We start from the raw sequence: 21,865 nt of genomic DNA on the forward strand, positions 1-21,865 counted from the left end.
CAGATTTTGGGGAGAACCAGACTGTTTTCAGGAGCCCCTAAAAACACGTCTGCTCACTCACTGCTTGCCCCTCCTCCCTCATTTCTACTCAATATTGACATACAGCTGGGGCCTCGATATCCGTGGTCTTCATCCATGAATCTGTCTCCATGCAGGTTCCAAGGTCCTGCGGGCAGCCAGACTTGGTGGCACCTGAGCTCTCCAGAAGTGACACAGCTGCAGTCCCCTGTGGAGGGCTTAAATGGGCCAAACGTGGATTTGATTACCTGAGGATTTCGGTATCCACGGGCCCCAGGAAGTATACCCTGCAGATACCGAGGCCCCATGTGTACATCTTCTGCTGAATACAGTGACAACCAAGTTTCATGATTTTGGTACCCAGAAGTACTTGAGTGAATGGAGGTTCTTTCCTCACTCAAAGCACTGATGTGGTTCTGATCCTACTTTGCTAACTTGCTGTGTCTTATAGGTTACTGCAGTGGTTCTCAAACTGTGAGCCTGTGGCCCACCAGAGGGTCATGACCCAATTTCTGGTGGTTCGTGAAGCTGACAGGGCAGATTAGGGTATGTGCATCAAGGGTTAAAAAACTGCTTCTGGGGGCAGCACTGATGCCCAATCACCATTACAGCCACAGAGGCTTCAATAGCTGGCAAAGTGAAAAATTTTTCAGGTGGTAAAGTTTGGGAACTAGTCCTCTATAGTGAAAGCTCCCACCTCACTCCTAATTTCAATGGCTTTACCCCTGTGTGGGTTCTTTGAATCAATTTCAGGTTCTCTCTCTGACTGAAGTGCTTTCCCCATTTGGTGCCTTTCTAGGGTTTCTCCCCTGTGTGGGTTCTTTGGTGCATAGTAAGTTGTCCATTCCGAATGAAGCTCTTTCCACACACCAAGCATTTATAGGGTTTCTCCCCTGTGTGGATTCTTTGATGCACAGTTAGTGTTTCACTATGAGTGAAGCTCTTTCCACACACCAAGCATTTATAGGGTTTCTCTCCCGTGTGGATTCTTTGATGTACTATCAGGTGAAAGTTATTACTGAAGCTCTTTCCACATTCCAAGCATTTATAGGGCTTCTCCCCTGTGTGGGTTCTTTGATGCACAGTAAGTGTTCCACTCTGAGTGAAGCTCTTTCCACACACCAAGCATTTATAGGGTTTCTCTCCCCTGTGGATTCTTTGATGTACTGCCAGGTTTGAGCTCTTACAGAAGCTCTTTCCACACTCCAAGCATTTATAGGGTTTCTCCTCTGTATGGGATCCTTGATGCACAATCAGTTTTCGATTCTCAGCAAAGCTCTTGCCACACACCAAGCATTTATAGGGTTTCTCTCCCGTGTGGATTCTTTGATGTACTGCCAGGTGCAAGCTCTTACTGAAGCTCTTGCCACACACCAAGCATTTATAGGGTTTCTCCGCTGTATGGGTTCTTTGATGCACAGTAAGTGTTCCACTTTGAGTGAAGCTCTTTCCACACACCAAGCATTTATAGGGTTTCTCTCCCGTGTGGATTCTTTGATGTACTGCCAAATTTGAGCTCTGACTGAAGCTCTTTCCACACTCCAAGCATATATAGGGTTTCTTCTCTGTATGGGATCCTTGATGCACAATCAGTTTTTGATTATCAGTGAAGCTCTTTCCACACAGCATGCATTTAAAGGGTTTCTCCCCTGTGTGGGTTCTTTGATGCACAGTCAGGCTTTTGTTCCAACTGAAGCGCTTTCCACACAGCAAGCATTTAAAGGGTTTCTCCCCTGTGTGGGTTCTTTGATGCACAGTCAGGCTTTTGTTCCAACTGAAGCGCTTTCCACACTCCAAGCATTTATACGGCTTTTCTCCGGTGTGGGTTCTTTGATGGAAAGTCAGGTCTGAGCTCTGACTGAAGCTCTTTCCACACTCCAAGCATTTATAGTTCTTCACCCCTGTGTATTTTTTTTGATGCCTTCTCAATTTAGATTTACTCCTCAAAGTTTTTGCACCTTGAGAGCCTTGTTCCTCGCTCTCTCTGTTTTCTTTTTCTGGTTCTACCAGGATGACATTTCCACCCTGAAAAGCTTCCCATTGATTTCTCCATTTCCCTGTCTCTCTTTGCTCCTTCTTCTCTGTTCTGCCTTGGTCTATGAAAGTCACGTCTTGTACATCATGCATGACAGTTTCTGATGACACCCAGTGGGGCTGCCCCTGATTCTCATTATCTTGTCTGCTGCTTCCTGGAACAAAAGAAAATATTTTCAGCATATGAATAGAGAAATGGCATGTCTAAGTCCTTGTCCTCATAGGCATTCTGTGTATATATCCAGCCACTATTTGCAATTGGTTCTGCTTGTGGAATTCAGGGTTTTGGTGGCAAGTAAAGCAGAATCTTGGCAGCCTCTGCCCAGTCCTTGGTTAGATCAGTATTTTTGTTTACTGATTCACTGATAAGATTGAATTGTTGTACTGCACTGGTTCCCAAACTATGGGCCACAACATGATTTTTGCTAAGTTATGAAACTGACAAGCTGATAGCTGACAAGATAAATGGACTGAGCCCCACGGAAACACAGCAGCATGTACATGTTTACTCATTTGTATGCAAACCTACTTTGGTTGACATTGAAGAGCAACCTGAGGGGGAAGCAATACTACCAAAATGGTCTAAGTTTTATGAACACAGCCCCCAACACGCTCTTGAGAAGGAAGTTCTCCCCCCCCCCCAAGCTGACAAGCAAAACGTTTAGAGCCCTATGGAAAGTGAAACTGAGTGATGCATGCACATTTACTCGTGGGTAGGTGCGTGTACCTCAGCTCTTATTGAAGGTAAGGCAAAGGGCGTTGAATACGGCCAGGAGTACAGTCCTGATCTGACAAACGAGGAGCTCAACAAACGCTCCAGAATGTGGATCCTCCCCTCATGGTATTAAAAGGAGAAAACCAGAGGCCTGAATGGCTGGTAAAGTGAAACTGTTTCTTAAGGCTCAGAAAGCTGGGTCCCAACAGAGTGTCACTTTCAATGTGGGTCCCAGTGGGAAAAGGTTTAAGAAGCACTGGACTGGTCTAGTGTAGTTTATTTTGCAAATGCCATGAATTTAAGATAAATGGACCATTTCCCAGAAAGGCAGGACAGGAATGGTGGCCTCCTGGAATGAAGTGCCAAGTAAGACAGAGCAAGTTAAGCATCTGTACAAGGAGAGGGAGGAAGAAAAGGAGAAGGCAAATGTACTCTATATATTTAGGAGAGGAGGAGGAGGAGTAAGAGAAGGTAAGTGTACTCTCAGTTTTCTAACCTTAAATCAATTTTCAATTTTAGCTTTACCTAAAGTTAAGACTTCATCTCACCTGACGGAGGACTTCTAAGGTTCAGTAATTTGGGGCACAGGAGCTGGGTGAGCACAATAAAAGTAATACTGAAGTGCTTCCTTAATGAAAAGCAATAAGGCAGACTTTAGACAGGGAGCTGATTCTGACAGGGAACTGACAGGAGAAACCGTCAACAGAACATAAGAACATAAGAACATAAGAACAGCCCCACTGGATCAGGCCATCGGCCCATCTAGTCCAGCTTCCTGTATCTCACAGCGGCCCACCAAATGCCCCAGGGAGCACACCAGATAACAAGAGACCTCGTCCTGGTGCTCTCCCCTACATCTGGCATTCTGACTTAACCTATTTCTAAAATCAGGAGGTTGCGCATACACATCATGGCTTGTACCCCATAATGGATTTTTCCTCCAGAAACTCGTCCAATCCCCTTTTAAAGGCGTCTAGGCTAGACGCCAGCACCACATCCTGTGGCAAGGAGTTCCACAGACCGACCACGCGCTGAGTAAAGAAATATTTTCTTTTGTCTGTCCTAACCCGCCCAACACTCAATTTTAGTGGATGTCCCCTGGTTCTGGTATTATGTGAGAGTGTAAAGAGCATCTCCCTATCCACTCTGTCCATCCCCTGCATAATTTTGTATGTCTCAATCATGTCCCCCCTCAAGCGTCTCTTTTCTAGGCTGAAGAGGCCCAAACGCCGTAGCCTTTCCTCATAAGGAAGGTGCCCCAGCCCCGTAATCATCTTAGTCGCTCTCTTTTGCACCTTTTCCATTTCCACTATGTCTTTTTTGAGATGCGGCGACCAGAACTGGACATGTGGATGCGGGAGAACCTGTGGACATTATATTTCTGGACTTTCAGAAGGCTTTCGACACGGTCCCTCAACAAAGGTTACTGAAAAAACTCCACAGTCAGGGAATTAGAGGACAGCAAAATCACAGATGTGTTTCAATGTAAGTAAGTGTAAAGTCATGCACACTGGGGCAATGAATCAAAGCTTCACATATAGGCTAATGGGTTCTGAGCTGTCTGTGACAGATCAGGAGAGTGATCTTGGGGTGGTGGTGGACAAGTCGATGATAGTGTCGACCCAATGTGCAGCAGCAGTGAAGAAGGCCAATTCTATGCTTGGGATCATTAGGAAGGGTATTGAGAACAAAACAGCTAATATTATAATGCTGTTGTACAAATCGATGATAAGGCCACCCGTGGAGTATTGTGTCCAGTTCTGGTTCCCACATCTCAAAAAGGACATAGTGGAGATGGAAAAGGTGCAAAAGAGAGTGACTAAGATGATTACTGGGCTGGAGCATCTTCCTTATGAGGAAAGGCTACAGCGTTTGGGCCTCTTCAGCCTAGAAAAAAGATGCCTGAGGTGGGACATGATTGACAGAACCAGGGGACATCCAATAAAATTGTGTGTTAAGAACATAAGAACAGCCCCACTGGATCAGGCCATAGGCCCATCTAGTCCAGCTTCCTGTATCTCACAGCGGCCCACCAAATGCCCCAGGGAGCACACCAGATAACCTCATCCTGGTGCCCTCCCTTGCATCTGGCATTCTGACATAACCCATTTCTAAAATCAGGAGGTTGAGCATACACATCATGGCTTGTACCCCATAATGGATTTTTCCTCCAGAAACTTGTCCAATCCCCTTTTAAAGGTGTCTAGGCTAGACGCCAGCACCACATCCTGTGGCAAGGAGTTCCACAGACCGACCACACGCTGAGTAAAGAAATATTTTCTTTTGTCTGTCCTAACCCGCCCAACACTCAATTTTAGTGGATGTCCCCTGGTTCTGGTATTATGTGAGAGTGTAAAGAGCATTTCTCTATCCACTCTGTCCATCCCCTGCATAATTTTGTATGTCTCAATCATGTCCCCCCTCAGGCGTCTCTTTTCTAGGCTGAAGAGGCCCAAACGCCGTAGCCTTTCCTCATAAGGAAGGTGCCCCAGCCCCGTAATCATCTTAGTCGCTCTCTTTTGCACCTTTTCCATTTCCACTATGTCTTTTTTGAGATGCGGTGACCAGAACTGGACACAATACTCCAGGTGTGGCCTTACCATAGATTTGTACAATGGCATTATAATACTAGCTGTTTTGTTCTCAATACCCTTCCTAATGATCCCAAGCATAGAATTGGCCCTCTTCACTGCCGCCGCACTTTGGGTCGACACTTTCATCGACCTGTCCACCACCACCCCAAGATCTCTCTCCTGATCTGTCACAGACAGCTCAGAACCCATCAGCCTATATCTAAAGTTTTGATTTTTTTGCCTCAATGTGCATGACTTTACACTTACTGACATTGAAACACATCTGCCATTTTGCTGCCCATTCTGCCAGTCTGGAGAGATCCTTCTGGAGCTCCTCACAATCACTTCTGGTCTTCACCACTCGGAAAAGTTTGGTGTCGTCTGCAAACGTAGCCACTTCACTGCTCAACCCTGTCTCCAGGTCATTTATGAAGAGGTTGAAAAGCACAGGTCCCAGGACAGATCCTTGGGGCACACCGCTTTTCACCTCTCTCCACTGTGAAAATTGCCCATTGACACCCACTCTCTGCTTCCTGGCCTCCAACCAGTTCTCAATCCACGAGAGGACCTGTCCTCTAATTCCCTGACTGTGGAGTTTTTTCAGTAGCCTTTGGTGAGGGACCATGTCAAACGCCTTCTGAAAGTCCAGATATATAATGTCCACGGGTGCTCCCACATCCACATGCCTGTTGACCTTTTCAAAGAATTCTATAAGGTTCGTGAGGCAAGACTTACCCTTACAGAAGCCATGCTGACTCTCCCTCAGCAAGGCCTGTTCGTCTATGTGTTTTGAGATCCTATCTTTGATGCGGCATTCCACCATCTTACCCGGTATAGATGTTAGGCTGACCGGCCTATAGTTTCCCGGGTCCCCCCCTTTCCCTTTTTAAAAATAGGCGTGACATTTGCTATCCTCCAATCCTCTGGCACTGTGGCCGTTTTGAGGGACAAGTTGCATATTTTAGTCAAGAGATCTGCAACTTCATTCTTCAATTCCTTAATAACTCTTGGGTGGATGCCATCAGGGCCCGGTGACTTATTGTTGGGAGAGTTAGGACAGACAAAAGAAAATATTTCTTTACTCAGCATGTGTTTGGTCTGTGGAACTCCTTGTCGCAGGATGTGGTGACGGCATCTGGCCTGGATGCCTTTAAAAGGGGATGGGACAAGTTTCTGGAGGAAAAATCCATTACGGGGTACAAGCCATGATATGTATGCGCAACCTCCTGATTTTAGAAATGGGCTATGTCAGAATGCCAGATGCAAGGGAGGGCACCAGGATGAGGTCTCTTGTTATCTGGTGTGCTCCCTGGGGCATTTGGTGGGCCGCTGTGAGATACAGGAAGCTGGACTAGATGGGCCTGTGGCCTGATCCAGTCGGGCTGTTCTTATGTTCTTATCCCACCGCAGCGTTATGATTTATACATTACAAAAATTCATAGGACATCTTTTAATAAGAGCCTCCAAGGCAGCTCATAGAGATCAAAACACAATATAAATTTTAAACAGCATCTATTAAGAGGAAAATGCAGTTGCAAAAACACTTTAAAAATAGAAAAGAAAAGCCCTGCTGGACACAACCACAGGTCTGCAGAGCCCAGCCTCCTGCTTCCAGCCTTGGCCAGACAAGAGGGCCCAGGGGAACCAAGGCAGATCGTCTTGGCCAACAGTCCTCTCCTGTTGTTGCTTCTGATTTCAAAAGTAATCCTGAACCTAGAGGTTCCACACAGCCATTGTGACTAGTAGTAATGGATAAGACCTGTTCCCAAGGATCTTTCCCACTGCTTTTAAAGCGATCTGCTTTGAACCACCATCACATTTTGTGGCCCTGACATCTGTGAGTTCTGCTAATACTTTTGGCAGTTGTGATGACAGAGAAGGCAGAATGTCCACCAAGGCTCACTGGAGAAGGGCTGCCTTGTCTGGTGCCCACCTTCCATCTCAACAAGCACACAGATTAGGCTGCTTAGCCTGGTCTCCACCCCCAGCAGGATGAGTTGGTAGGAATCCAGCCAGTGCTAGAGTGGCAGTGCCACTGTAGCTGGGGCAGGCCAGGAAAGGTTTTGAATGCATTGCCACAGAAGGGGGGAATGTGAAACAGCACAGCAGGGAGAAAGGTTCAATCTCGTCCAGTTCTGGTTGACACATCTCAAAAAGAATATAGTGGAAATGGAGAAGGTGCAGAAGAGAGCAATCAAAATGATGGGGCACCTTCCTTTTGAGGAAAGGCTGCTGCCTTTGGGGCTCTTCAGTCTAGAAAAGAGACACCTGAGAGGGGACATGATTGAGACGTACAAAATTATGCAGGGGATGGACAAGGTGGACAGAGAGAGGCTCTTTTCCCGCTCACACAACATCAGAACCAGGGAACATCCACTCATATTGAGTGTCAGGAGAGTGAGGGAAGACAAAACATTTATTTAACCAGTGGGTAATTAGTCTGAGAACTCCTTGCTACATGATGTGGTGATGGCATCTGGCCTAGATGCTGTTAAAAGGGGATTGGACAAATTTCTGGAGGAAAAGTTCCATCACAGACTACAAGCTGTGATGGGTATGTGCAACCTCCTGATTTTCAAAGTAGGCCACCTCAGAATGCCAGATGCGAGGGAGGGCACCAGGATTCAGGTCTGACCTGTGTCACTGTGAGGTACAGGAAGCTGGACTAGATGGGCATATGGCCTGATCCAGCGGGACTCTTCTCAGGTTCTTATGCTAAACGATGACATAAAAGTTAAGTGGAAATGTTTCACTAAAGAGATAGCTGCATTATTATTTTGGGTTTGGATCGCTTACCCTGACAAAAGCCAGAGGCCTCTTCATCCAGTCCCTGAGCATCGGGCACCCACGGATCTTCCCCTCGTTCCAGCTGCACAATGAGGTCAGGCTTGGCGGATGGAAATCGCCCTTGAGAAGGAGAAGAGAAGAATAAGTTCAGCTGAAGGTCCATGTCCCCTCAGAGCTCTCCTTGTGAAGGCAGAGAAGAAACCAAAGGAGTGAAATCATTCTTGGACAGCAGGGCTCGGCAAGCTTCTTCTGGACCATGGCCAAAGGCCTCATGAGGAAGCTGCTTGAACCATTCACTAAGGAGGTTATACTATATCTCCAAAACTAGATGTGATAGGGCAAAACGGATGCCATTTTTGGAATCGGCACCCCAAATTCATATCAAACCACCATAAAGTTTGGGGAAAACTTTTCTGACCCTCAATTTTGTAGACCTGTGTTATTTGCCCTTCTTCTTCCCCCCCCCCATGACCACAGTCATGCACACAGACCAGTTTAATCCAGTTTATGCCTGCAGGATGCACTCCTTTTCTTTCTGGAGAGAAACCTCACTGGACAGAGTGGGAGTCACTTCTGAATAGATGTGCACCGAATCCTGCTCCAATTCAGTTTAGGGGTGCAGTTAAGATCCGCTCAAGTTCATACAGGAGGCTGATCCATCTGGCTTGGCTCTGTGAGTGCTGCACCCCCAAAGCAGTGGGCACTTGACCCTGATTCCGTCTCGTGTTCCTCACTTTGTGGGCACTTTGCAATCTAAGCGGGCTCGACCTGTTTGATGCTGGTGCTCCAGGCTGCTGGGCTCACCTCCCTCTGCTCCTTCTCAGGGTCTTTTGGAGTCTTGCCCTGTTGCATGAGAGGTGATGCTGGGGAGTCCCAGTTAAGTTTTATCTCAGTGGTGTGGAGCCTCATGACACGTGAGCAGCGCAGCATAGCAAGCCAGCTGTATGCTACCCATATTCTGTTCTGAGCAAACCTCAGAATCACAGGGCCTGAACTACAGAGAGATGAATGCTGGAGTTCTCAGGTGGGGCTGCTCTCCCTCCCCCAATGAGCTTTGCAGCAGAAGTGCCATCAGTGCCCCAGTTATGTGCTGAATGGCTTCACCCTCTGCTTAGCATAAAGCTTTAACCCCATGATCATGATATCGACTCCCCCCTACCTTGTAGCTGCCATATATCAAGGAAGGGGAGAGGGAGGCACAGCATGGTCTTTGGGGCTGGGGCCTTCCACTGGCTTTGGGGCCTCACAGGGCTGGGTGACCTTGTTTGGCAGATCAGATACAGCTCATGGGCCATAGGGTGCCAATTCCTGTTTTAGAGGCAGCAAAAAAGTCTTCCTGAAAAGGAAAAGGGCTAGAAAAAGCCATTGGCCATATGATGGAAGGAGCCCCCTGTATTGGAATCACAGAAGATTTGGCAAGGAGGTCGGTGTGGTGTCAGCAGTGGCCCCTTTAAGGGTAAGGCCTGGGCATCCAGCAGAGTGTGCTGCACAGCTGCAGCCACTTGAAGGCAATAGGGCCCTCAGGCATAAAAGCACCTGATGAAGGGAGAGTTTGATGTGGGTAGCAGAAGGAGGAAAGCTTGAGGAAGGACAGACTGAGGAATTGATGGCTAATGGGCTGCTGGAACTGCTGATGTGTGAATGGACTTTGAAAGCTGCTGGAGCAGAAACTAGTGGAGACACTAAGACTGTTGTTAGGCTGCTGTGCCCAAGACCTGCTGAGGACCAAGGGGCTGCTGTAGTGGTGGGAGGCTGCTGGCAGGAAGGAGGACCTCTGTAGGTTAAACAGGCGAGCTACTTTGGTGGTGGGGGTCCAGCAGTACTGCAAAGCAGAACCAGGGTCATTTTTGAGGAAAGAAGGGGAGCTAATTAGCTAAAAGTGGGCATAATTCTCTAGGGGGAGCTTGGACTGGGAATCTGGCAGAACACCCCCTTACCCACAGAGGCCACATTCCGGTAATTCTCCAGCATGACCTCCCTGTACAAGGCTCTTTGGTCTGGGTCCAGCAGAGCTGCCTCTTTCTCAGTGAAATGCACGGCCACATCCTCGAAAATCACCGGACCCTGCAAGAACAAAACACCCTCAGACAGTGTCCAGGACCCTAGACCTTCCTCCGCATCTCCGGCACAGGCAGGAAATGAGTGGCTCTCAAGCCAGACAAAACATCCGCACTTCCTTTCCTCACCAGAAGAAGCCTGCAAGTATTTTCAGGCATCAAGTATAATAAGAACATAAGAATAGCCCCACTGGATCAGGCCATAGGCCCATCTAGTCCAGCTTCCTGTATCTCACAGCAGCCCACCAAATGCCCCAGGGAGCACACCAGATAACGAGATACCTCATCCTGGTGCCCTCCCTTGCATCTGGCATTCTGACATAACCCATTTCTAAAATCAGGAGGTTGCGCATACACATCATGGCTTGTACCCTGTAATGGATTTTTCCTCCAGAAACTTGTCCAATCCCCTTTTAAAGGTGCCTAGGCTAGATGCCAGCACCACATCCTGTGGCAAGGAGTTCCACAGACCGACCACACGCTGAGTGAAGAAATATTTTCTTTTGTCTGTCCTAACTCTCCTAACACTCAATTTTTGTGGATGTCCCCTGGTTCTGGTGTTATGTGAGAGTGCAAAGAGCATCTCTCTATCCATTTTATCCTTCCCATGCATAATTTTGTATGTCTCAATCATGTCCCCCCTCAGGCGTCTCTTTTCTAGGCTTAAGAGGCCAAAACGCCGTAGCCTTTCCTCATAAGGAAAGTGCCCCAGCCCCGTAATCATCTTAGTAATTAGTAATCTTAGTAATCTTTTCCTAATCATGTATCCAGATCGTTTTGTCATCAGTTTAGACTCCGCTGATGTACATGTAAAACATTTCGGGAAAGCTGAAGTTGGGCATTAGCTCTTCTCATTGGTATTTTGTCTGCTCTTCTACTTACATGGCTGCTGTCAGGAGGGAAGATTTCGGATGATTTGCTGGGAGAGGACAGTTCTCATCAATATGCTGTGGAGGGTTTCAAGGAGGGAGGCCTTATTCTTCAGTGATGGGCAGCCCAGTCCTCACCTGCACTGGTACAACCAAGGCCTGCGCAGCAGCCAGCACAGGTGAGGAGGTGGCTAGAGGGGCGTTTTTCCTCCTACAACAAGTAACATCCCAGCCAGACCTATGGGGTTACTCAAATCTCCACCAGCTATATAGCTAGCAGAAGTCCAAGCATCCTAGTGTAACACTGGCTTGCCCTCAACTGGGGTTAGGGTATGGCAAAGGAGGCACCTGCTGATCCTGCCCCCGTCCCGGGCCCAATTCACCTCCCCAAACTGCCCCTGCCTAGAAATACCCCCTTCCCCCCCCTGGAACTTTCACCACCCTCCCAAAGCCGCTGCACCGCTCAGCAGTGTATGTACCTCTGCCAGTGGCCTGGATAGAGCATCAGCAGGGTACCAGGTCCCCCCACCGGCACTGCCAACTCTTATGGACATGTGAAACACCTTTGGCCAGTGCAGGGACCACTGCAGGCACAATTTAAGATTGTGCTGTCAATCTGTGAAATTTCCAACTAGTGTCCAGGATTTCAGCCAAGCCAGGCCCTGCCTGGGACTCTTGGGGTGTAGCTGCCAGTCTGAATACACAGCCTGGAGAGGCAGACTGAGGGTCTGACTCCATATCTCAGCCTCCTATGCGTGAAGCAGAGTATTCCTGCCCTGGACGGTGAACGTGGATTTGTCGTGGAAAACTTTACAGCAGGAGGTGTGTAGCTTCCTGTTAAGGCTACAGACCTACTGAAGACAATACTGCTTAGACCAGTAGACCAGAATTGTAGCAGCGCATGATGCTGCTTTGGGAAACAACCAAGGCTTCTGGGGCCTTGTTGTTTGGTGGGAGTGCAGAGCACTGAAAGATGTCGCAGTTTGGATGCTGCTTGGGAAGCCCACAAGGCCTAGGGCCTTGTGGCTTGCTGGGAGTACAGAAAGCAGATGCACTGAAGGGTTAGTAGGAACTGAAATAGCAAGGAATCAGAGCAAGGATGAGGCGGCAGTCATAGATTCAAAGGGTATAATGCTGGCAGGAGAGCTCGAAGCACAATGCTGGGAGACCAAGAGAAAATGCGCTGCTCCTGGCTAGCCCGCTCAGCCTTTATTGAATCTTAAAAACATGACACAATACTATTACAACATTAAGGGTTATTAAAGGTTAATAAGATTATACTGGCTGCCTACTAGCTAGTTCTACCTTAACCGCAATCCACATTCCTAGATATGATTCTGTTGTCCACAGCACTGGGTTCAGAGTCATCACCAAGGCCAAGAGTTTGCTCTTGCTGCACAGGTGCAGAATGTGTTCTGCTATTGCCACATTTGCCAAGGCTTCTCAAAACCTTGTGCATGTAAATACCACAAGAATGGCTCTCACATTTAGCACCGGGACCCACTTTTCAGAATGAGAATCTATCAGGACCCACCGGAAATGATGTCATGACCGGAAGTGACATCATCAAGCAGGGAAATTTTTAACAATCCTAGGCTGCATCCTGCCCACACTTACCCAGGAGTAAGTCCCACTGACTATCATTGTTAAATGAATATACATAGTAGCTTGTTAAAAGTACAGGTCTATCACATTTTCCCAAATGCAGTCACATCCCAGGGGAGCATCCAGTCTAATGGATTATAAATAAAATATTGAAACGAATGGGGACCCACCTGAAATTGGCCTAGTGGGTCCTGAACCACAGTTTGAGAAACTACCATAGCTTTTCTAGAACTCCTTTTTTCAACTTCCTTCCTTCCTTAGCCCGTTTCTGCCCAACCCACAGGTGTGCCTGTGTGATCCTTGTTGCGTAGATGCAATGTTGGGCAGAAATGACTCAATCTTAATTTTTTCCATTGAGATACTTGATCATCATTTTAAATGTTCACAGTGGCCTTTTGCTGTATTGTCTGTAAGCTGCAACAGACTTTTACACGTGTAGCAACTGTCCTGCTAGTGGCTCCCCACCACAAAACTACCAATGTGCTCCTAAAACTTCATACCTGAGCTGGATCTGCGGTACCCATTTGGAAGTCTGAGAGAGGAAGAGCTGATCCACACTGAATCCAGGTTGCCAGTCTGCAGTCTGTGGGAGCAGAAAGAAAAAGGCAGGTCAGGGCTGGGTCTTCTCAGCATCACGTCCTGTCTCAAAGCCTGGAAGGCAGAAGACTGAGACATTCTGGAGTGAAAGTCTCCAGGGGAGGTCTGGATTTTGGCTCCTCTCTTCCCCAACCTCTGAAGAAATTCTAGCATCAGGTGTTGTGTTGGAAAATGTGTGATAGAACCAGAGGTGGCCCATAAATGCCTTTCTTGTGCACTATTAAACACCCCCGACTCCAACTGCAATCGCCCTTGTGGTTGTGTTCATTGGCGCAGCCATTTCTAGCAAGTTTCCCCACAGAGAATCTGCGCTCAGGACAGGGGATCGTCCTCTCCCTCCCTCCTCCAGCACAGGGAGGTCCACAGGCGAGCCACTCCCCCCTCCCCAGTGCAACAGGCCAGGGACTCTGAATGGAAGAGCCTCCCCTCCCCACTGCACTATTCCTGCGTGTCGCACAGACCACCCACCTCTGCAGCCACAGACTCTCCTCCAGTGCAGAGTGCAAAGGGAAGATCCTGCCTGTGCTTGGGGGTAGCAGAGCAACCAGGGTCCTTCTCCTTTGCCAGCCTCCGCCAAGACCTCCTCCAATCAAGCAAGAGAGGCGGAACATGAGTCCCCAGGAATGCTTGAGCACTGCCCTCCCCCTGGATCCAGAGCATGCTGGGAGATGTAGTTCTTTGTTGCCTTTGCAAAAGATGATCTCACTACCTTTGCTGCAGGCTTTGGGGAGGGAGGAGGTTTCTGGTTGCCTCCCACAGCTGCTGGCCTGCATGTGGCACCTCTGGTCTGTTTTGGCAGAAGCTCAGAAGCTTATTCTTGATGGTGCTCACACATCCCAGCAGCACATGGCCCAGATGGGCTTGAGCCACAATTTATACTTCCCTCCCACAAAACACAATTCACAATTGTTTGCTCTCCTGCTTCACCGTATGTGTCTCTGGATACAGTGGGACACAGATCTGAGAGCATCTGAGAGCATGTACTGTTAGCAAGGAGGTGCAGTGGGTAGGGAGGCAGGAGAGGCAGAGCCTCCCCACCAGAGTCCTTTGAAAAGCACTCCTGCCGTGTGAGGTACCCAAGCACCCACAAACCACGCGCAGAGCAGGGAGGGCAGAGGAACAGGCAGGCAGAGCGCATGGCTTGTGCATTCCTGGGTGCCTCACATGGTGGCGGCGGTTCTCAAAGGACTCTGGTTCTGCATCGAGTGCCACATGTATGATTATATGCCTCTGGGGCATAAGTCATGGGTGTGTCCTCGGTGCAAGGAGCTCCAGGCTCTCAGGGAACGTGTCCGCTCCCTTGAAGCCTTGGTGGCCGACCTGGAGAAGCGCAGGCAGCCAGAGGAGGACCGTGGGGAGACTTCTGGGGACGATCAGGCTTCGTCCCAACCTCAGGCGTGCAGCTCCTCGGCTGCCCGGGTGGGAAGTCTCGGGACTGGAGGACGTCATCCTGGAGAGGAGGGAAACAATCCCCTAGGGGGGATCCCTTCTCCAGGGGATGGGCCCGTATCCGAGCGCACTCGGGATACTCCTCGGCGGGAGGGGGGTCAGGGGCTTCTTGTAGTGGGGGATTCGATTATTAGAAACATAGAGAGGGGGGTTTGCGACGGATGTGAGGACCACATGGTGACTTGCCTGCCTGGTGCGAAGGTTGCGGACATCACTTCTCGTCTAGACAGGCTAGTAGACAGTGCTGGGGGAGAGGTAGCGGCTGTGGTGCATGTCGGCACCAACAACGTGGGCAAGTGTAGCTGGGAGGTCCTGGAGGCCAAATTTAGGCTTTTAGGCAGGAAGCTGAAAGCCAGGACCTCAAAGGTAGCGTTCTCTGAAGTGCTACCTGTTCCACGCGCAGGGCCAGCTAGGCAGGCGGAGATCAGGGGTCTCAATGCGTGGATGAGACGGTGGTGTAGGGAGGAGGGGTTTAGATTCGTTAGGCACTGGGGAACGTTTTGGGACAAGCGGGGCCTGTACAAGAGGGACGGGCTCCATTTGAACCAGAACGGAACCAGACTGCTGGCGCATAACATTAAAAAGGTGGCAGAGCAGCTTTTAAACTGATCCCTGGGGGAAGGCCGACAGGAGCCGAGGGGCATCCGGTTCGGGACTCCTCATCCCTATGGGATGAGGATGGGGAGGTTAGAGAACAACAAGACAAAGGCAGGGTAGGAGAAGAAATTGGGAAAGGTAGGGAGATGGGATGTGATAGACAGTTTGGCACAATGAGAGGATGCGGGGACAAAGGAGCGAATAAGCAGCCCGTCCTGGGGCATTCCGTGTATAAATGCTTTTATGCGAATGCCCGAAGTCTACGAGCAAAGGTGGGAGAACTGGAATGTCTGGTGACAAGGGAAAATATTGACATAGTGGGCATAACGGAAACCTGGTGGAATGCGGAGAATCAGTGGGATACCGCAATCCCGGGCTATAAACTCTACAGGAGGGACAGGCAGGGGCGTGTTGGAGGTGGGGTGGCCCTTTATGTTAAGGAAGGGATAGAATCCAGCAAAGTAGAGATTGAAGGTGGGTCCGACTCCACCGTAGAATCTCTGTGGGTTAAATTACCAGGCTTGAGCAGCGATGTAATACTGGGGGTGTGCTATCGTCCTCCAGACCAGAAATCTGATGGGGACCTTGAAATGAGGAAACAGATCAGGGAGGTGACAAGGAAGGACAGGGTTGTAATCATGGGGGACTTCAATTATCCTCATATTGACTGGGTCAATTTGTGTTCTGGTCACGATAAGGAAACCGGATTTCTTGACGTGCTAAATGACTGTGGCTTAGATCAGCTAGTCACGGAGCCCACCAGAGGACAGGTGACTCTGGATTTAATTTTGTGCGGTACGCAGGACCTGGTTAGAGATGTAAACGTTACTGAGCCATTGGGGAACAGTGATCATGCTGCGATCCGTTTTGACGTGCACGTTGGGGGAAGAATACCAGGCAAATCTCTAACAAAAACCCTTGACTTCCGACGGGCGGACTTCCCTCAAATGAGGAGGCTGGTTAGAAGGAGGTTGAAAGGGAGGGTAAAAAGAGTCCAGTCTCTCCGGAGTGCATGGAGGCTGCTTAAAACAACAGTAATAGAGGCCCAGCAGAGGTGTATACCGCAAAGAAAGAAGGGTTCCACTAAATCCAGGAGAGTGCCCACATGGCTAACCAGCCAAGTTAGAGAGGCTGTGAAGGGCAAGGAAGCTTCCTTCCGTAAATGGAAGTCTTGCCCTAATGAAGAGAATAAAAAGGAACATAAACTGTGGCAAAAGAAATGTAAGAAGGTGATAGGGGAGGCCAAGCGAGACTATGAGGAACGCATGGCCAGCAACATTAAGGGGAATAATAAAAGCTTCTTCAAATATGTTAGAAGCAGGAAAGCCGCCAGAGAAGCGGTTGGCCCTCTGGATGGTGAGGGAGGGAAAGGGGAGATAAAAGGAGACTTAGAGATGGCAGAGAAATTAAATGAGTTCTTTGCATCTGTCTTCACGGCAGAAGACCTCGGGCAGATACCGCTGCCCGAACGGCCCCTCCTAACCGAGGAGTTAAGTCAGATAGAGGTTAAAAGAGAAGATGTTTCAGACCTCATTGATAAATTAAAGATCAATAAGTCACCGGGCCCTGATGGCATACACCCAAGGGTTATTAAGGAATTGAAGAATGAAGTTGCAGATCTCTTGACTAAGGTATGCAACTTGTCCCTCAAAACGGCCACGGTACCAGAAGATTGGAGGATAGCAAATGTCACGCCTATTTTTAAAAAGGGAAAGAGGGGGGACCCGGGAAACTATAGGCCGGTCAGCCTAACATCCATACCGGGTAAGATGGTGGAATGCCTCATCAAAGATAGGATCTCAAAACACATAGACGAACAGGCCTTGCTGAGGGAGAGTCAGCATGGCTTCTGTAAGGGTAAGTCTTGCCTCACAAACCTTATAGAATTCTTTGAAAAGGTCAACAGGCATGTGGATGCGGGAGAACCCGTGGACATTATATATCTGGACTTTCAGAAGGCGTTTGACACGGTCCCTCACCAAAGGCTACTGAAAAAACTCCACAGTCAGGGAATTAGAGGACAGGTCCTCTCGTGAATTGAGAACTGGTTGGAGGCCAGGAAGCAGAGAGTGGGTGTCAATGGGCAATTTTCACAATGGAGAGAGGTGAAAAGCGGTGTGCCCCAAGGATCTGTCCTGGGACCGGTGCTTTTCAACCTCTTCATAAATGACCTGGAGACAGGGTTGAGCAGTGAAGTGGCTAAGTTTGCAGATGACACCAAACTTTTCCGAGTGGTAAAGACCAGAAGTGATTGTGAGGAGCTCCAGAAGGATCTCTCCAGACTGGCAGAATGGGCAGCAAAATGGCAGATGCGCTTCAATGTCAGTAAGTGTAAAGTCATGCACATTGGGGCAAAAAATCAAAACTTTAGATATAGGCTGATGGGTTCTGAGCTGTCTGTGACAGATCAGGAGAGAGATCTTGGGGTGGTGGTGGACAGGTCGATGAAAGTGTCGACCCAATGTGCGGTGGCAGTGAAGAAGGCCAATTCTATGCTTGGGATCATTAGGAAGGGTATTGAGAACAAAACGGTTAGTATTATAATGCCATTGTACAAATCTATGGTAAGGCCACACCTGGAGTATTGTGTCCAGTTCTGGTTGCCGCATCTCAAAAAAGACATAGTGGAAATGGAAAAGGTGCAAAAGAGAGCGACTAAGATGATTACGGGGCTGGGGCACCTTCCTTATGAGGAAAGGCTACGGCGTTTGGGCCTCTTCAGCCTAGAAAAGCGACGCTTGAGGGGGGACATGATTGAGACATACAAAATTATGCAGGGGATGGACAGAGTGGATAGGGAGATGCTCTTTACACTCTCACATAATACCAGAACCAGGGGACATCCACTAAAATTGAGTGTTGGGCGGGTTAGGACAGACAAAAGAAAATATTTCTTTACTCAGCGCGTGGTCGGTCTGTGGAACTCCTTGCCACAGGATGTGGTGCTGGCATCTAGCCTAGACGCCTTTAAAAGGGGATTGGACGAGTTTCTGGAGGAAAAATCCATTATGGGGTACAAGCGATGATGTGTATGCGCAACTTCCTGATTTTAGGAATGGGTTAAGTCAGAATGCCAGATGTAGGGGAGAGCACCAGGATGAGGTCTCTTGTTACCTGGTGTGCTCCCTGGGGCATTTGGTGGGCCGCTGTGAGATACAGGAAGCTGGACTAGATGGGCCTATGGCCTGATCCAGTGGGGCTGTTCTTATGTTCTTATGTTCTTATGTTTGGTGGGGAGGCTCTGCCTCACCAGCCTCCCAACCCACCCCACATCCCTGGCTGTTGGACAATAGCCATAGTTCTTTCATTTATTTATTAATGTTGTTAAGACAAGCAATCTTCTGGCACCTTGGGGGCTGCAGTAGGACCCTTTGCGTCCATTGCCAAGACCTTCTCCAATCAAGCAAGAGAGGCGAACCAGGAGACCCACAGAACGCCTGGCCGCTCTGCCCTCCTCCTGGTCCATAGGAGGTCTAGTTCTTCCTTGCTTTTGCAAAAGATGCTCCCATCATCTGTTGTGCAGCCTATGGGGAGGAAGGAGGCTTCTGGGTTGTATTGGAATCGAGGAAGATCTGGCGAGGAGGCAGTGGCCCCTGAAGGGTAAGGCCTGGGCATCCAGCAGAGTGTGCGCACAGCTGCAGCCACTTGAAGGCAATAGGGCTCTCAGGCATAAAAGGGAGTGTTTGGTGTGGGTAGCTGGAGGAGGAAAGCTGGAGACTGGATTAATGGACTGCTGGAACTGCTAATGGACTGATGTGTGAATGTGAGGCACGGTGACCTTTGACCCATAGACCGTAAAGTCACTGGATAGCCCAGTAAAGTATAAGCAGAGTACTAAGAATTATTTTAAAAGCCTTTTAGCCCAGAGATATTATAGCATAACACACAATGGAAGAGAGCTGCTTGATTTTAGAAACAAAAGCTTAAAAGCCACACTGCTAAAGCATAAAGGCACATAGAATAGAGAAGCTGTTTTCATCTAAAAGAATCATAAGTTAGTCTCACAGAAAAGCTGCTTAGAAAGCTGTTTTGCTAGCAGAGACCTTGGGGCCTCAAAGTCTTGCGTTGATACATTCTTGGAATTTGGAAAAAAGAGTTGCATCTAAAGTAAAGATAGGTAAGACTCCTTCTTGGCAGAAGCATATGTCTGCCAAAGACATTATGATGCCAGGTGCCAAGGCTCACTTATGTTATTCTTCTATGCTTTCAAAGGAAAAGACACATATAGGTAAAATAGTCTTTGCCTTAGAGTATAACCAACATATGGGGACATACGGGGCCATGGTAGTTATTAGAAGTAAGTCTTGAAGAACCAAAAAGCTTGATTTTAGAAAGAAATCAAGAAAACAGACAGAAAGAAGTAGCATCCTTATCAGTTGGCAAGGCTTTTTGGCAAACTATATAGCTAAGCTAGACACAGTTTAGCTAAGCTAGACACAGACACCTGCAAGAGACGAATTTAGAAAAAGAATACATATAATTAGATAAGCAAAGAAGATCCTTGAGAATCAGTCTTTGAATTGCAACTGAAATGGAGAAATGAATGATTAGAGGGGGCTAGTGCAGGATTGCTTCAAGCAGTTTGCTTGGCATGCAATGTCTGAGTCACTTGTTTGAAGGTAAACGGGAGAAGGATTTCTTAAAAAGAAAATGTGATAGAGTGAAAGTCTGGCTTGTTTTATGTTAAAATATATGAAAAATCACAAGAAGCTGGCTGAAACCTTAGCCAGCCACAAAAGGGAAGGGGTCGCTTATATACACCACTATAGAGCCCTCAATACCAATGTACTCAAAGTAACTAGTCACAATTTGTATTTGTGTTGGCAACCTTCAGTCTCGAAAGACTCTGGTATCGCGCTCTGAAAGGTGGTTCTGGCACAGCGTCTAGTGTGGCTGGAAAGGCCGATCCAGGAGTGACAATCCCTTCCACACCGGGAGCAAGTGCAGTCTGTCCCTGGTCTGTCTCCCTGGCTATGGGCCTTCCTTCTTTGCCTCTTAGCCTCAGACTGTTGGCCAAGTGTCTCTAGTCACAATAGTCATGTAGAATTAAGACATAGAGTAAAACTGTTGAAAGGAAGTTTAAAAGACTTTGTTTCGCAGAGGTTTGCAGAGTGCCCAAAGTGTTTTACTAAAACCAGGAGAAGAGATGCAGAAGAGATAAGATAGGTGGCTCAAGCAAGGCCATCCTAATTAGGAAGGGTTTGAAAGGAATATAAGTCAATAAATAGGCCAGAAGTTCTACCAAATAAGGTCTTCACACCCGTGTTTAAGTGTTTTTGTTTTTTTTATTTGAGTAAAGATATGGGTACAGGAGGAACCAAATATACATAGGTTAAAGGTAGTACAAAGGGGGAAAAAACATTGGGAAATCACAGAACTGTAGTTAATACCATTTTAAATTACCATAAACAGAAAGAAACCATTAATTATTACTTTAATCCATTCTGTAATGACAATACCAATTTAACAAAAATTTCAATCTAGTCTATAATTATCATCAACCTTAATATATATACTTTTGTCTATTTACTTTACTTTCGTCTATTTTGATTTTACTTAAATAACTCATAATCGTTTGTCTATCGATCTGTAAAACGGATTCTATAATTGCTGTATTATTTCTATCTTACCATCTTTCAATCTTTCAGTTAAGACATCCCTTTCAATAATTTCATATACTTTCTTGATCCATATATCTATAGTGGGAATTTCTGAGCTCTTCCACATCTGAGCATAAGTTAATCTTGCTGCAATAATTGTGTACAACAGAATATGTCTTGTATCATTATTACAGCTTTCAGGAAAAATGTTCAATAGGAATATCTCTGGTTCGAAGGGTATAACACATTTAAAAATAGTTTGAATATTCATATGTATTTTTCTCCAGAATTCTTTTGCCTTAAAACAGAGCCACCACATGTGATAAAAAGATCCTTTCGCCTCCTTACATTTCCAGCATTTATTGCATGTACCAGAATACATTTTTGCCAACCTGTCTGGAGGTAGGTACCATCTATAAAAGATTTTATAAATATTTTCTTTCATCATTGTTGCTTTGATTATCTTCATATTTCTTTTACAGATCTGTTCCCAATTGCTCATTGTTATATTATGTCCAATATTCTTTGCCCACAGGATCATCACCTCTTTTACCGACTCATCTTCCATTTTCATGTTTGACAAATTGTATTGGCAACCTTCAGTCTCGAAAGACTAAGGTATTGCGCTCTGAAAGGTGGTTCTGGCACAGTGTCTAGTGTGGCTGAAAAGGCCAATATTTGACAAATATTGGTACATCTTAATACAGTGTTCCTCATTTGATAAGAATATTTTATCAAATTCTGTCTCCCCTGGGTAAATTCCTTCTTTTTTATCTTCCATCCATCTTGTTTTAACTTGTAATTCTGTCAGCCAATCCAATTTAATCCCTTTCTCCAATAACTCTTCTTTTGAATAAAGATCTGCTTTATCGTCTAATAAGTCGTCATATCTCTTATTTTGTGATTCCCATATCCACATTGGCTTTGTATTAATTTCTAGTGGTTTGACCCATCTCAAGATTTT

General features: G+C 47.3%; 1 protein-coding gene across 1 annotated transcript; it reads right to left on the reverse strand.

The window, feature by feature from the left end:
- Positions 1-720: 720 nt before the first annotated feature.
- LOC136635951 (zinc finger protein ZFP2-like) lies at positions 721-13,807 on the reverse strand. Its single transcript, XM_066611013.1, has 5 exons — positions 13,724-13,807; positions 13,159-13,241; positions 10,065-10,191; positions 8,137-8,247; positions 721-2,207 (listed from the first exon to the last, which is right to left on the reverse strand). The coding sequence occupies exons 2-5, from the start codon at positions 13,180-13,182 to the stop codon at positions 814-816; spliced, it is 1,656 nt and encodes a 551-aa protein (XP_066467110.1). The 5' UTR covers positions 13,183-13,241; positions 13,724-13,807; the 3' UTR covers positions 721-813.
- Between the last annotated feature and the right edge of the window lie 8,058 nt (positions 13,808-21,865).

The sequence above is a fragment of the Tiliqua scincoides genome, unplaced genomic scaffold (genome assembly GCF_035046505.1).
Source record: "Tiliqua scincoides isolate rTilSci1 unplaced genomic scaffold, rTilSci1.hap2 HAP2_SCAFFOLD_166, whole genome shotgun sequence".
Taxonomy (NCBI): domain Eukaryota; kingdom Metazoa; phylum Chordata; class Lepidosauria; order Squamata; family Scincidae; genus Tiliqua; species Tiliqua scincoides.